Here is a 15,787-nt window from a genome sequence, read left to right on the forward strand (position 1 = left end):
CCCACTCAGGTCCCTCCCTCCCCCCAGCGCTGCCCTGGTCCTGGATGGCTCCCGGCTGCCACAGGCCATGCTTAACGCCTCGTCCTCACTGGACGCCCTCCTAATAAGAACATGTCTCTTCAGCCTCAAGTGACGCCGCGCTCTGCTGCTTTCCTGCTCTGCACCCTCGCTGGTCCTTCTCAGTCCCGTTTGCTAGACCCTCCTCCTGGAGCCCACCTGCATGCCTGCCTTAGTCCCCTGAACACTTCCTCCGCCTATATTCTCTGGCCAGGTTCTCACCTCCATCCCATAAGCCCGCATCTCCCTAGCTCTCTTCCGTCCTGACCTTTCCCCTCAGCTGCAGACATATAAGCATCTCAAACTGAACACGCTCAGGGCAAAAACTGCTGCCTCCCAACGACTCACCCTCCGGCCACCCTCTCTGTAAACAGCACCCCCCGTCCACCTAGCTGCCGAAGCCAAACATCTAGGAGCCCAGCCTGGACTTTTGTCACATCCCGAATCGCGTCCACCCATCAAGTCATTCTTGCCACCTGTCACCCCCCAAACCCACCCCCCCGTCTACCCCCTTCCCGCTGCCCCTCCTGCCCGCATCCCCCATCCTCTCCACAAGTCCCCTCGTGGCAGCCAAACTGACCTCTATAGCGAACAGAAGCCCAGTTCTGAAAACCATCCAGACTCTTCACGCCGGCGAGTCCTGCGGTGACCAGCCCCTCCCTCCTCAGCCGCACCAGGCCCGCCGGTCCGCTCCTCGGTCCCCCCCTCCGGCCACTCCACCGCCTGCAGCCGCCGGCCCCGGCCTCCCCCGCAGGCCTCCGCCGGCCGGACCCCTCGTCCTGGGGCCTCCCACGCTGCCTCCCCAGCCTGGACTCAGAGCCCCTAAGGCCGTCCCTCCCTCCCTCAGCCACACCCTCCTACCGGCACGCCCTCGCTGCTGCTTCGCCGTTCTCCGTAACAAGACATTTTTACCATTTTTCTCTTTGCAGACATCCCTCTTTCCCACCAGAAATGTCCGCGTAAGGACAGGAATTTTGTGTCTCTCCTTGCTCTGCTCCAAGTCCCAGCACAGGGGCTGGCACTCCTCGGGGACTCGATTGATTGCTGCATTAAATACTGAGTTAACCGGGGGAGGGAGGGGGGAGGGGAAGGCATGGACATGGCCTTAGCCGTGGACTCCCACCGGCCGGGCTGGGCCGTCCCGAGGGAGAGAGGAAGCCACCGCTGCCAGGCTCTGGGGGGCTCCCTGCTGAGGCGGGCCTGCGGCTACAGCTCTGGGGAGACAGCCCCCCGAGAGGTGGACGATTTACCCCTGAACTTCAGGGTGTGCTCTGGGGCCCCCTGGAGAGCCAAACTTCTCCAGTCGCTTCCCGAGGCTCTCCACAAGGTTCACACCCGGCGGAGCCTTCCAACCCAGTTTCACCTCAATACAGGTGACATGGGTTAGCAAAGGCAAACCCCTCCACCTTCCTGCCACCGGGGACCATATCCTCCAGAGGCCAGTCCAGGGAACTGGGTGGAGAGAGGGGCCGGGACTTGCTGGGAGCCTGCGGCAGGTGAGGGCTATTCCAGGCGGGGCCTCCACCTGCCCCGCCGTGTCTACCTGGGGATCCCGACCCACCGTCCGCAGGGAGCACTTGTACCCCTCCCCCAAGGCCTCCACTGCAGACAGCAGACCTGACGAAGAGCTTTCTCTGGGTGCCCTGTGGGTAGCGGGAGGGCAGGGCTGGCATCAGCTTCACCTGAGATGTGTCCCACCAGTTCCAGGTCCCAAGGCCAAATCTCTAAGCCTTCCACCTTCGACCGACAGGAGACAGGCGCCCTTCCCCGTGCTACGTCCTGGCCTCGCCTTCTCAGGGCCGCCCGGGAACAAGGCTGCAACCCAGGCCCCTGTGGTGTTAGTTTCCATGGCTCCTCCAGGCTCGCTCACCTCTAGACGATGGGGAAAAGCAGTCAGCGTGCTCCCCTTCTCTGTTGGCCGTGCGGCTCATGTAGCTGACTCCACTCCGCCCTTGTCACCGCAGAGTCTCTCCCAGCTCCTCGCACGCAGAGCGCTTTGGAGCTCCCCCCTCTCTGTCCTGCCCATGGTTTCGGCCTCTGCATATCACACCCTCAATTCTGCTTCCATCTCTCCCCAAGGAGGGGGACGGCAGGCCCACTCTGAGACGGGGGAGGCCGTATTTCTCTCCTGTCTCCTGATACATCAGGATCATCAAGATACTTCCCCTCTCCCATTAGTAGAGGCTGGCATTTACCCTCTTGCGTCTGGCTGTCCCTCGAATCTCCCTGTTCTTTTTAACAAATGGAATCAGACCAGTCCTCTTAAAAGAAGTCTCTGCAGCCCACGCCTTTTCTCAGAAGGCCACCAAAAGCGTCCTCAGAGACCACTATCCTGTCAAGGGGCTACCTGGGCTGGAGTTTACCTCTCAGGCATGAAGTTGGGGGAACTCTGTTTTGGGGGGTGGCTACAGGAAAATGGCAGAGGCGAGCTAGAGATGGCTGCTGCCCCAGGGCAGACTGGAACCCTTCATTCTTCTTTCTCCGTCTTTGCCGTGGGTACCAGTGGGCCCCCGGGGCCCCCAGAGAAGCCCGGAGGAGCTCAGAAAGGCTGCAGAGGGTGGGAATTCCCCCCAGACAGCCACTAGATGTCCACTCACTGCACCAAGTCACCGGGCTCTGCCAGCCCAGGACCCACCAGCCTCTCCTTTCCACAGTGGGGGGACCCACCCACCCCATGCAGACTCCGGATGGTTCACAGCTGGTGGAACTTTCACCCTGTTCACCCACACCTTCCAGGAGTCTCTGACCTGCTCCGCTCTGCCCACCTGTGGTTGTGACGGAGCCTGACTCATTTCAGCTGCACCTCTTATGAGCCTGTGCGGGGACACTGGAAATGGCACACCCGGACTGGGGCACGACTCCGTACCCACCCTGCGGCCTCCTTCAGAATTTCAGAGGCTTCCTAGCGGCAGCTACTCCCCAGGAAGGACACTGAGCCCACAGGCCACCCATCTTCCTAACGAGGCACACGAGGCCCCATCGGTCACTCACCTCTGAGCCGCTGTCCGCACCCCACCCAGGCCCACATGCTTGTTCCATCTGCCTGTTAAAGCCAGGGCTCTTGCCAAAAATAAACGCCGTCATCATCTTAGAAAACAAAACAATGTCTCAGGCGATCTTGATTAGAGGCTCTCACAGTCTGGCGTTGATGACTAGACAAGAATCTGTGTCATGAAGCACCTATTCATTGTATGCAGGAAATTCTGATTCAAAGTCGTTCACGTACTTGAAATCCACCACAGACTCCTGATACTTCAGAACAGTCAACCCAGGCCCCTCAACTCGGGTTTCCGGCTGTCCTGCGGGCAGCGCTGGAGCCCGGCTGCTGGCCCCTCGTTCAGAATTCCCCCCGGGTACCTTTCCACAATCTTCCTCTGTCTGATTTGTAGTATTAACTTGCCTGGCCCCCTGCCCTGGGCCAGACCAACAGTAACGGCAGGCATGGCTCCCGAAGCCCAGCCGGCCCCCGACCTCCCCACGTGAGGGAAGAACAGAGAGCAGATACTTACAGATGGTTCCCTACTTCTGCTCATCAAGGAATGAGGAAAATCGGGATCCCAGACAAGGCAATTCGCAGGAGGCTGTAATTACTGCCGCCTATTTAGCTGACACTCCCACCAAGCGGGGGACTGCAGAGTGCGACAACCATGTCCCCTGATGGCGGGGAGGGGGCCCTCATGGGTGACAGGCTAGGGGACCGGGGTGCTGCCTCAGCTGTTTGCAATAGCGCCCCCTGTCTTGCTCTGCCGGTCTGTCTCTCCTCAACGTCCACAGCCAATTCATCCCCGAGCCCTGCCCATGTTATAAATATCGCCCACCCTTCCTCCATTCCCCCATATCTCCCCCTCCCCGACCCAGGCCACCACCCCGAGAGCTCCCCAGAGACCTCTCCCCACCCTGAGGCCTCTCCGCTCTGTTCTCTACCTTGATGGCCACAAGTCTCTTTTAAAAACATCATGTCACCTCGTCTGTTCAAACATTTAGCAAAACATCCAAAATCCCACGCTTGACCTAACGTGCTGATTGGTCTGCCCTCGCCCACTCGTCGGGGCCCCTCATATCCTCCCTTCCTAACTCTCCCCCCGCAGATGCCCCAGGCTCCCTCCCAACTCGACTCCCTCTGCCTGAGGAGTGCCTGTCCCCAGCCTGTCGGTGGAACAATTTTCACTTAAACCACCCACTTCTCTTTGTAATGACCCCTCTCCCTGGGTCAAGACTGGGACGGAAGTACTGCTTATGCAGGTGGATGGTTTTGTATGTGAAAATGATGACATCAGGAGTTATTTCATTAGAAAACACATACTTCTCATCAGGGGCTTCTCTTACACCACACAAAATGGCGGGACGTTAGAACGAGTGAAGCCTAAATAGAAACAGCATCTGGAACGCCTATAAGGCGTTAGGTGAAGTCACCGGTCGAGGGAGGGGCACCCACTGTTCTGAGAAGAAGGGGGTCAAGCCCCGTGGTCATGGGTAGAGAGGGGACAGGGCCTCCTGCCTGGCGGCCTGGGAGGAAGGCGTGACTGCTGGGTCCACATTCAGGCTCCCGGCCCAGTGTCTCGGCTGCAGTCACCTGAATACAGAAAGTGCTGATATCTGTAAGTCAGAGGGGCTCTCTGACTTATGGGATCAACTCAGGGCAGACAGGGGAGTGCCTGCTGGGTACTCACCACCCGGAGCCCCGAAAACTGTGCTGACTGGTGCAGCTTCCCCCGGGCCTGCCTTCCCGTCCCTCGTGTGCAAGGTAAAGAGACTTCGAAAGGAAGGAACGGTACACGTCGCTGGAGATTCAAGGTCCAGCCAGACCTCTGCTCTGTTCAGGCCTAAAGGGTGCAGGCAGAGCTGTGCCCCTCAGAGCAACAGAAAAGAACCTGGAAGGTGGCTGGAGAACCCACACCCGAACTCCTGGTTACTGCTCTCAGCCCAAGGCCGCCTGTGCTCTCATTCCTAAAAAAAGGAGGATTCCACAGCCAAAGGAGGCGTTTTCTTTTCCAGCTTAAAAAACACCAGACCACAAAAATCACACGGAGTGAACACTTCTCCCCCAGTCCTGGAAGCATCACTTTGACCTCCTGCCTGCCTGCCCCACCGTGCAGAAGTCCAGCTCCACACACGGCAGGGCATCAGCACAGGATTAGGAGTCCAAGTCCACACCGTGTCACCATGCTCGTCACTTGGGAGGGAAGGGCCCTCTGACCGCCGTCCGCCCCGTCCTCAACGGATAACAGCTACCCACACGTGACTGCACCCACGTATTGCACATAGGAGAGAACCCTGAGAATCTGAGGAGGAGGGAGCGGTGCTTTCCTTTAAAAAGAAATCATGGGAATTCCCTGGCGGTCCAGTGCTTAGGATGCAGCACTTTCACTGCCGGGACCCGGGTTCAATCCCTAGCTGGGGAACTAAGATCTCACAGGCTGTGCAGTGCAGGCGGGGGGTGGGGGGTGGGGGTGGGGGGGGTGGGGGGGGGAGGAGGAAGGGAAGGGAAGGGAAGGGAAGGGAAGGGAGGGGAGGGGAGGGGAGGGGAGGGGAGGGGAGGGGAGGGGAGGGGAGGGGAGGGGAGGGGAGGGGAGGGGAGGGGAGGAAAGAAGGAAGGAAGGAAGAAAGAAAATCCTAACGATCTCTGCTCTACTTTGTGGAGGCACATCCACCGACCCACCAGCTTTTACCCTTGGACCTCCCACCGCCCGGCACAGGGGCTCAGGTCGCTACTCACGACCCCCAGAAACTTCACACGCTCCAGGATAAAGAAAAAGAAGACAGGCAGGCAGTAGCGTCCATCATGTTTTTAGTTTGCATGCCAGCACTAGTTTGCAAAAAAACGGAAACGTGCTTTTTCTACTTTCACACATCCTTCTCTGTCAGCCCAGAAGCCACGCGGGAAGCTCCTCCTGGCCCACAGGACGCAGAGGGACATCTCCGCCTGGTTTGGGTCTTGAGCAGAGAACACATGGCTCATTTCCCTGGCGAAGCCCTGGTCCCTGCAACTTGAACTCCCAGGTAAGCGTTTCACTAGCTGGAGGGGGAAATGGGCGTGGAGCGTTCACCACGGAAACCTGCACAGAATCCAGGGAAAACATTTACTTTTTATTTGGAGCAATGCACATCAAATGCAAGGCTCTGGGAAGCCCTTTGTGCTCCATGATTAAGAGCCTGGGGAGCCCTGAGCCACCCTGGTAGGAGGTGCCGGTGGAGGTGATTCAAGAAGAGTGTATTCAATTCCTAGGGCACAAGACATCTGCCCTGACAGGAAACCCTGAGAATCACTAAACAGCCTGGGTGGAGGGGAGGGCAGTGAGGAACAGATTCCGAACTGTTGAGCTCTTCTGCGAGACGAGCAGCGAAACGTGACCCAAACAGCACCTCCCCTCAATGTGAGCTCAGCCCTTAGACGCACTGGCCTTACTCACCATCGGTTATGAGGGCTCTGCTGGTCAGAACCTTCCCCAGCATAAACTTCAGCACAGCCAGGATGCTGCAAAGGATCCCACTTAAAATGGAGACGCTGAACAGGAAATCATCCTAGAAGAGAAAGTTCCAGATTTCAACAGTTCAGCTCAGGTGAGAGCAGATTGCAAGCCACTGGCCTTTGTTCCCAGAACAAATCATCACTGGTGTACGCTGCCACCAGGTGGGGTATATTGCTTGTTTTTATACCTCAGTTACCTGTGTCGCTGGGAATCGAAAAAGATGATCAAAAACGAATAATCCAGACTTATATTTCCTTAGAAACCGATCACATACTTCTTTTCCTGTAGGAGATTCCCCTTCCCGCTCTTCTGCCAAAATGGTGGCAATCACCGATCAATAACGGAGTTGGTCAAATGCTAAACACAGTGACTTCTGTGTCGAGTTTTCCATGGAGAAGTCAAAAAGCAGCTGACTGCGAAGTCTGGAACGTGTAAGTACACCACTGGCCTAAGAACAGGGCCAGCTGAACTTGCCATGGGGTCCATCGTGGCTGGAGCTACTTATAACCATATTTTTTCCTTAACCTTGCGCAAGCAACTGGAAGTTCATCTATAGCCTTCAAGGTGGGAAAAGGTATCTAAAAATAAAGTCTGCTAATGATATTATCTTAGCACTTCCTATAAGTTGTTAGCTTACCTTTGCAAGCAAAGGCATGCGTCACATATGCAAAAGCGAGTAGCCGTATATCTAGCCCATAGGGCCTCTCAGCTTCGGGCTCCCAGGCATCACTCCCATGAGACACAGCCTCCAGAGTCCCCACTATTAAAATGCCACTGCCAGCAAAAATCTCATAAAGCATCACATATACTCAGAGAAATAGGATTCCTTACGCTGTTGATTAATCAAATAACAGAACGCTCGTAAGAGGGAAGACAGCCTGTTTCCCCAGGTTCAACACTCAGCAAAGTGACCTGAAAAATCACCTTGCTGGAAACAGGGTATCTGCAAAACATCAAAGCATCTCCCCCAAGGGAACTAAGATCCCACAGGCCACACGGTGCAGCAAAAACACAAAAACGAAAAGCACCTCCTCCACAGCACTGATCAACGGTGGTTGGTTTTAACAGATGTCCACAAATCCTGCGCTACTCCCTCCCCAAAAAGGCACAGCTTAATTCCCTCCTCCACCGAGCGTCGACTGGACTCATGTCTCGTAGCTAACAAACAGAATACAGAAAAGAGGAAAGTAGTGACCTTACAGGGGGGAAACCCAGTAAGTGATCAAGATGAGCATGACCATGCATACGTGATGCTGCTATCACGTGCCTGCAGACGGCATGGGACGTGAAGAAGAAGGCCTCTGGGTGTTCTGCCCCGAACCCATAACCTCAGTTGAATCGTGAAAAACCATCACACAAATGCATGCTGAGGACAGTCTACAAAACACCTGAGCACTACTTCTCATACACGTCAAGGTCATGAAATTTCAAGGTCGTGAAAGACAAGGAACCACCGAGAAATTGTCACAGATTGGAGGCTAAGGAGATGTGAGGACGAAATGCCACAGAAACAGAAAAGGTCATTACATGGGAAAGCCGGAGAAATCAGCGCAGAGGCTGGAGTTGTGTTAATACTGTCGTCATTCCCTAGTTTAGGTAATGGTACCCTGGTTACCTGCGTGAGACGTTAACCTTAGGGGAGGCTGGAGGAAGGGAATATGGGGCCCCTCTGTAATGTCTTTGTAACGGACGTATAAATCTGAAATTATTTCCAATTTTGAAGTTTTTAAAAACAATCACCTCACTGAAGTTTCACTTCCTCAAATGACCAGTAAGGACTGTGCCAGACCTGGCCTCTGGACGGATCCCCAGTCCCTGCTGGGCATGAAGTTAATGCACCAGGGGCCACGGGGGCGGGCGGTGGGGAAGGACCCCCAAATCCAAGCTCTCTTCGTGCAGAAACTCAGTCTAATTATGGGAGAGGGTGCCCATCAGAAAAAAAGGCAAACATGATTAAGGAATCAAGTACCAACATAGACCCAGATGCAGATAAGATTCAAAAAGCCTAAGTTGGGCTTCCCTGGTGGCGCAGTGGTTGAGAGTCCGCCAGCCGACGCAGGGGACGCGGGTTCGTGCCCCGGTCCGGGAGGATCCCACATGCCGCGGAGCGGCTGGGCTCGTGAGCCATGGCCGCTGAGCCTGCGCGTCCGGAGCCTGTGCTCCACAACGGGAGAGGCCACAACAGTGAGAGGCCCGAGTACAGCAAAAAACAACAACAACAACAACAACAACAACAAAAAAAGCCTAAGTTGGTGGGACTTCCCTGGTAGTGCAGTGGCTAAGATTCCACGCTCCCAATGCAGGGGGTCTGGGTTCGATCCCTGGTCAGGGAACTAGATCCCACAAACATGCCGCAACTAAGAGTCCGCATGCTGCAACTTAGGAGTCTGCCTGCAGCAACCAAGAACTGGTGCAAACAAATTAATTAACTTTTTAAAATAAAAAGCCTAAGTTGGGAGACTGAGGCAGTCCATTAAGTACTGTGAGGCCCCAGATTGAGAAGGTGAATTCTCACTTTGCTCACCCCATGCCTAAAGCCCTTCTGGCTTCACCCGATCTGTTGGCAAAGCCCTCATCCCTACATGTTCAGAGATAGAGAAAGGCTGTGTTCACCCCATCCAGGTCCCAGGGAGCTGGGGGTTGAGGTTCCACTCCCACCCCCAGATGCACCTTGAGAGGAGCCAGCATGGCTTTGCTGGTCCTCCCCTGGGTCTGCTAACCGGGGAGCAAACTGCTGAACGGGGGCTTGGCTGACAAAGGGCAGTGACCCGCCAGCAGATCTTTGCTCAAATCTAGACTTCATTGCTTACTAGGGAAACAAACCCAAGCTCTCAAATCTCAATTCTCTCTTCCATAAAGAGCAGTGTGATACCCACAGCCTCCGGCAGGCAGCTGACGTGCGATAAAATGTAGCAACTGTTATTAAAGGCCCCAAACGCAGTACCCACACACTCACTTATTCCACCAAACAGCCACGCTAGGTGCTAATGGTGAGCCCCAAAGTATGGTAAGCATCGCTATAAAAGAAACCATAGGGAATTTACTACCTAGAAAGAAGCACACATGGTGCAATGTAAAAAAACGTAAGAGAAACTATGATTGGGGTCCACAGTGGCTTATCAAGGGCGAAGCGGTGTTTGGAACCCATCCTTCACCTTAGAGAAGCCTCCCATGGACTGGAATCCCGGAGGAACGGGAGATGGGGTTTCTGATGTAATCAAGTATAACAGAAGCATTGTATGATAGTTAAAGGCACCGGAGCAGAAGCCTCACTTAATAACTGTGTGACTCTGGGCAAGTCACAGAACCTCCCCCCGTCTCCTCCTCCGTTCACGCATCTGTAAAATGCAAAAAAAGAAGAGACCTGCCACCCCTGGTAGCTGTGTAGTGTATCCACAGGGATCAGCAGGAACTATGTTTCCTGGAATTCCCTTGCTAGGTGTTTCCAAGTCACACTCGGCCACCAGAGAGACACCTGTGTGAGATTCAGAAGGTGGAGGTGAAGTGGCGGCCCCTCGTCCCCAAAGGCAGGTACAGGGCACCAGGTGCTGTCGTGCACGTGTTGTTGATCCACTGGGTCGGCCTGGGGGTGGGGTAGAAGCCAGGCCCTCAGCTCTGCCAGCTCCCACTGGATCCCCTCCTCCAGCTTCTCTGAGTCCTGAGCCAGACAGGTGTGCAGCTTCATGACACAGCCTTCCTCTGCAGGTCACCCCTGTCACCGAGGCTGAGACCGTGAGGGGCAGATGTGGATTCAGGCCACTCTCAGGGTCTCAAGTTTTCCTGCAGTGCTTCCCTCCTGCCGGGGAGCCCCACTGAGTTCAGGCCCAGATTCCGGAGCAGCAGCTCCCGTCATCCTGCACGGCCCCATCCCTGCAACAATGCCCTGTCCTCACCACTTAGAGAGGTTCCGCTACGCTGCTCGAGCCTCACATACTCCTCCAGAAGGATGTTCCAAAGTGCTCCAAAGGTGCCTGGCACAGAGTAAATGATGTATTTAAATATGCAGAAGCCAACATGCAAAACTCAGGTTTTTTCTATCTGTGGATTATTCCTAGCAACCACAGTCTGCTCCCAGGATCAGCTCTGAAGGAACATTTGCCTTCCCCAAGTCTGGAAAAACAGAGACTGTGGCCACCTTGAAGCCTCATCCAGGCTTTGCTCACCATTGCTGTGCTGTTCTGCTTCAGAAAAAATAAACCCTGAAGAAGGACCCACGGAGGACCTGGGCTGGCACAGACCTGCCAATGCCCTTGCCCAAAAACAGCTTTCAACATCCTAGAACTCTGCTGTGATTTTCCCACCCAGAGCCCACCTGGCTCTCCTCTCTCCACACACCCGCCACATCTACTGTTAGCATGTGCATAATGTCACAGAGAAGTAGTCATCAGCCTGCTCAAGACATCAGTCTTTGCTATGGACTGTTTGTGCCCTCCCCAAATGCACTATGTTGAATTCCTAACCCTCACTGTGATGGTATTTGGAGATGGAGATGAGGGAGGGGGCCCTTATGGTGGTATTAGTGCCCTTATAATGAGAGGAATAGATTTCTCTCTCTCTCTCTCTCCACCTACACACATTGAGGAAAGGTCAGGTGAGGTCACGGTAAGAAGGCAGCTGTCTGACCCAAGGACAGATCCCTCACCAGACACCGACTCTGCTGGCACCTTGATCTTGGAGTTGCGTTCTCCAGAAACATGACAAATAAAAGCCACCCAGTCTATGGTATTTTGTTATGGCATCCTGAGCTAAGACAGTCCTGAGTGTAATACAAGGAGCTTCTGAGAGGATTCCTTCCCGAGAGTCAGGAAGACAGAGCAGACCTGGCTGAGGATGAGAAATTGCAACCCGAGTAGGTTTGCACCACCGGTAGCTTCTCTCAAAGTGCAGCCACACCTGTCATGTGCCACATAATCCTCATAGCCCAGTCAAGCAGACATCCGAAAGGTGTAGAAACAGATGCAGAGAGGTTAAATGACTTGCCCAGGGTCACTCAGCTAATGGCAGGACCTAGATTTGTTCCTGGCTGTAATCTGTACCAAGATGCCTCAACCATGGCCTCCTAAACAGCTCTAACATTGCTGAATGTGAACCCTGTAAAAACAGAGGGACAGGCATTTCCTCCTTAGGTATTCTGTTTCCACTGTTACCTGTGCTGGGCCCCTGTGATTTCTCACAACTGGATCTTTATTGAATGGATAGAAGATCACGGCAAAAAGGTTAAGACAACTAGCCACTCACTCAGAAGCCCAGGATAACTGCGTATTAAACTGCATATTAAAGGTAAATGCTTCCGTAAATCACATCCGTTCTGGCAAGCTTCTTTATGACCTTGTAGTGGTGAAGGCCTTTATAACCATCACAAAGCCATAAAAGACTGATACATTTCACTACATGGAAAACTAAAACATATGCGGAGGATAGGTTATATACAAATACAAACTAGGAAAAATGTTATCACAAAGGGTTAGTCTCCCTAATACAGAGAGCTCTTAGAAATCCAAAAGAAAAAGATTAAAAAACTAACAGAAAATGAGCAAGGGACATGGGCAAAAATAAAACAAATTTTAAACATATGTAAGATGCCTAAGCACACTCATAAAAGAAACAAAAACCAAAACTACACCAAGAGGGACTTCCCTGGTGGCGCAGTGGTTAAGAATCCGCCTGCCAATGTAGGGGACACGAGTTCGAGCCCTGGTCCGGGAAGATCCCACATGAGGAGCAACTAAGCCTGTATGCCACAACTACTGAGCCTGCGTTCTAGAGCCCGCAAGCCACAACTACTAAGCCCGCGCGCCTAGAGCCCGTGCTCCGGAACAAGAGAAGCCACCGCCGTGAGAAGCCCGTGCACTGCAATGAAGAGTAGCCCCCGCTCACCGCAACTAGAGAAAGCCCATGCGCAGCAACAAAGACCCTACATGGTCAAAAATAAATAAATTTATTAAAGAGAAAAAAAAAAACGACACCAAGATACCATTTTTCCTCACACCAAAAGTATTAAAAACTTTCACTCCTTGACAGACACCATCCAAGTAATGAAGGAAAGTCACAGACCGGGGGAAAAAAATTTGCAAACACATTTGCTAAAGGATTTCTATCCAAAATATATTAAGAATTTCTACAACTCAATAAGAAAAAAAAAGATGACTCAATTTTTTTCTTTAATGAGCAAAAGATCTGAACAAACACTGCACCAAAGAAGATACATGACTAGCAAATAAGCACATGAAAAGATAGCAACATCCTTAGTCAACAGGGAAATGTAAACCAAAACCACTATGAGATATTGCTACATACCCATTAGAATCAGTAAAACTAAAGAGAGAATACAGATTACGGTAAGGATTTGGAACAACTGGAATTCTCCTGTACTGCGGGAATGAATATAAAATGGTACAGACACTTTGTAAAAGAGACTGGTCAGTCCTTAGAAAGTTAAATATGGACTTACCATAGGACCCAGAAATTCTACTTCTTGGTATTTATCCAAGAGAAACAAAAGCATAAGTCCACACAAAACCCTGCACACCACTGTTCTTACCTACCATTTTCACAGCATCGAAAAACTGGAAACAGTCTAAACGTCCGACAAGTGGTGGATAGATGAACTGTGAAACAGCCATGCGATGGAATACTACTCAGCAACGAAAAAGAGTGAACTAGTGCTGCATTCAGCAAGAACACGGCTGCACTTGAAAAGCATCAAGTGAAAGAAAGCAGACGCAAGAGACTCAACAGTTCGTGATTTCATTTCTATTACATTCTAGAAAGGAAAACCATGCTGACAGAAAGCAGATCAGCCGTTGGGGAGAAGAGGTAATTGATGACTGCAAAAGTGCCTGATGGAACTTTTTTCGAGAGACAGAAACATTCTCTATCTTCAAGGTGGTGGTAGTTCTGTATAAACATCTATCAAAACCCATCAAATTGTATGGGTGGAATTTTACTGCATGTACATTAACATCTCAATAAAGCTAATTTTTAAATTTATCTTTTTTTTTAATTTTTTAAAGTTTTTATTGAATTTGTTACAACATTGCTTCTGTTTTATGTTTTTGGTTTTTTGGCCACAAGGCATGTGGGGTCTTAGCTCCCCGACCAGGGATTGAACCCACACCCCCTGCACTGGAAGGCGAAGTCTTAAACCCCTGGACCGCCAGGGAACTCCCAAAGCTAACTTTTTTAAAAAATCAATTTATCTCAGGGAACCCCCAGGTGATGACCCCTAATATTTACATAACTCAGCTTATGCACATTATTACAAGGGACTTAATGTCCATTGTCATACTGTGAGGCAGAGGACAGAGATCACAGCATGGTCATTATAAATATTAGATCAGAGGCTTGACAGGTCAGTGGTGGAACACGGACCCAGGTGGGCTGCCGTCGAGTCTCATGAATTTCCTCTACTGCTGTATTTCCACTGTCTGGGTGGATAAACACTTCCTTTAATAGACTCATCTCGAGTGTTTCCTCTTCTATTAAGCATTTCTTGACAACGCTTCCACTCCATGCCCCCCTGAACCATGTTCTTTCTTCTGGTTCTGACAGCTGCCCTTCCTTCACTGTCTCCCTCTCCTGTGAGCTCACTGAGAGGAGAGGTCCTTTCTCATTCACTATGCCCAATGCAATAAAAAAATATATATGTCTGTGATATGGAATGCTACACTGCACAGAGACACCAAAATCATAATCAGCAAAGTCTTTCACAGGCAGTTTTAATGGATGCTGCAGAAATGTTTATCCACACAGCTGTCCGTCACCTTGACCCTCTGTGGAAGTAGGGAGCTTAAGGTTAAAAATCTAACTGGGTAAATGCATTCCTAGGGTGGTGGGAGAGGGGAGGGTAGAGGGTTAAGCTGGCTGGTTTTCCCATGATCAAATGGGATGCTGGAATGTACCCTGGAGTGGGAAGAAACACTACCCCAGAGACAGTTCTTGAGCACCAGCTGTGTCCCTGGACTTCTGGACGGAAGGAGGACATCAGTGCAGCAAGGCCGATATTCTGCGACGCCAGGAGGATCCTGGGTTGACAGATCCTCACGGCCACACTCACGCTCCAGGATGCCACACACGAGCTGGGTCTGAACACACCCCTCTGCTCCCTACAGCCAGGGCTGTGGGACACGAGGACTCGACTGTGACCGCCCTCCCCATTCCCATCTCCAGGGCTGCTGAGCGCCTCCTGTCCTTCTGGGCAATAGCCCGTGACCCCCAACCCAAACTTTAGGACAGCTGAGGCGAAGGCCCCTCAGCCCACTCTCAACACGGCCTCTCCCTTCCAGACAGCATAGGATGAAGGCCAAAGGTCAGTCCATCTAAGTGGCATGTCTTTTCCAAGAGCCAGTAATGCCTTAACTCTGTAATGTTTTAACTTTGTTGATCCCCAAATGTGAGAAGCAACACCTTTACTCAGTGGAATAAATCACTTAGAGAGAAATTCCAGGAACCTGATAGACCCCTGGGGTATAAAAAGCTCTCCACCCCAAATTCTCTGGGCTGTGCCAAGACTAGTCCTGTGTCACCTAAGAGATCAGGTCCTGGAGACTTGCCCCCTCCCCAGGCCCCCAGCATCACCACCACCAGCCCCCCAGATCTGGGCCAGCACCAGACAAGAGAGAGCATACCTTCTGTATGAACATGAAGTGATCTTAATTAAAATCGTAGAGTATTAGAACTACAAAAGAGCCTAGAGATCATGTAACCCATGCTGCAGGTGGGGCAACTGAGGCTCAGGTAGAGCAGGTGGCTCCCCAAAGACAGCAGAGGCTCCCACCCATTCTCCACCTCCTCCTGAGCAGCCTGGCACCACCAACCCCTTCTAATTCTCTAAGCCCAGGCTGGACACAGGGCTAATTTTAGGATTCAAAGGCAATCAGGGCAGAGCTGATAAAACTGGATCCAGGGAGGATCCCTGTACTGACATAGGACATTGGTTCTTATACACTAGCTCAGGAGACCTCAGTCAGCCAGATCTGGGCCTCGCTCAGCTTTTTCCCAGGAGGATGTAGGGCCCCTGCACTGCCCCACACACAGTCTGGTGACCTGGCAGATGAGGGTCACTGTGACCTGATGGTCACATAAGGTCATAAGATGACGATCTTTTCCAGCTCCACTCAGTGAAGCCAAACCCAACTAAACTCACTGGATGAAGCTGACCCTTCTGCCCTCACCTTACCACTCTCCCCTTCTCTCACTCGGCTCCAGCCACCCCAGCCTCCTCCCTGCTCCTCAAACACGTTGAGCACGCTCCTGCCTCA

At 52.3% G+C, this 15,787-nt stretch overlaps 1 protein-coding gene across 3 annotated transcripts in view; it reads right to left on the minus strand.

Annotated features, from left to right (window-relative positions):
- TMEM163 (transmembrane protein 163) overlaps positions 1-15,787 on the minus strand; it is a 252,859-nt gene that overhangs the window by 4,097 nt on the left and 232,975 nt on the right. For 2 of the 3 annotated variants that reach the window (XR_004481070.2, XM_004265435.3), the window contains exon 6: positions 6,468-6,579. Coding sequence is in view for 2 of the 3 variants with exons in the window: in XM_004265435.3 (XP_004265483.1) it covers positions 6,468-6,579 (112 nt within the window). In the remaining variant the exon portion in view is untranslated. Of the gene's footprint in view, positions 1-3,045; positions 3,145-6,467; positions 6,580-15,787 lie in introns of those variants that run through there. The other variant, XM_033420276.2, reaches the window with a different exon arrangement.

Source organism: Orcinus orca, chromosome 7 (genome assembly GCF_937001465.1).
Source record: "Orcinus orca chromosome 7, mOrcOrc1.1, whole genome shotgun sequence".
Classification (NCBI taxonomy): domain Eukaryota; kingdom Metazoa; phylum Chordata; class Mammalia; order Artiodactyla; family Delphinidae; genus Orcinus; species Orcinus orca.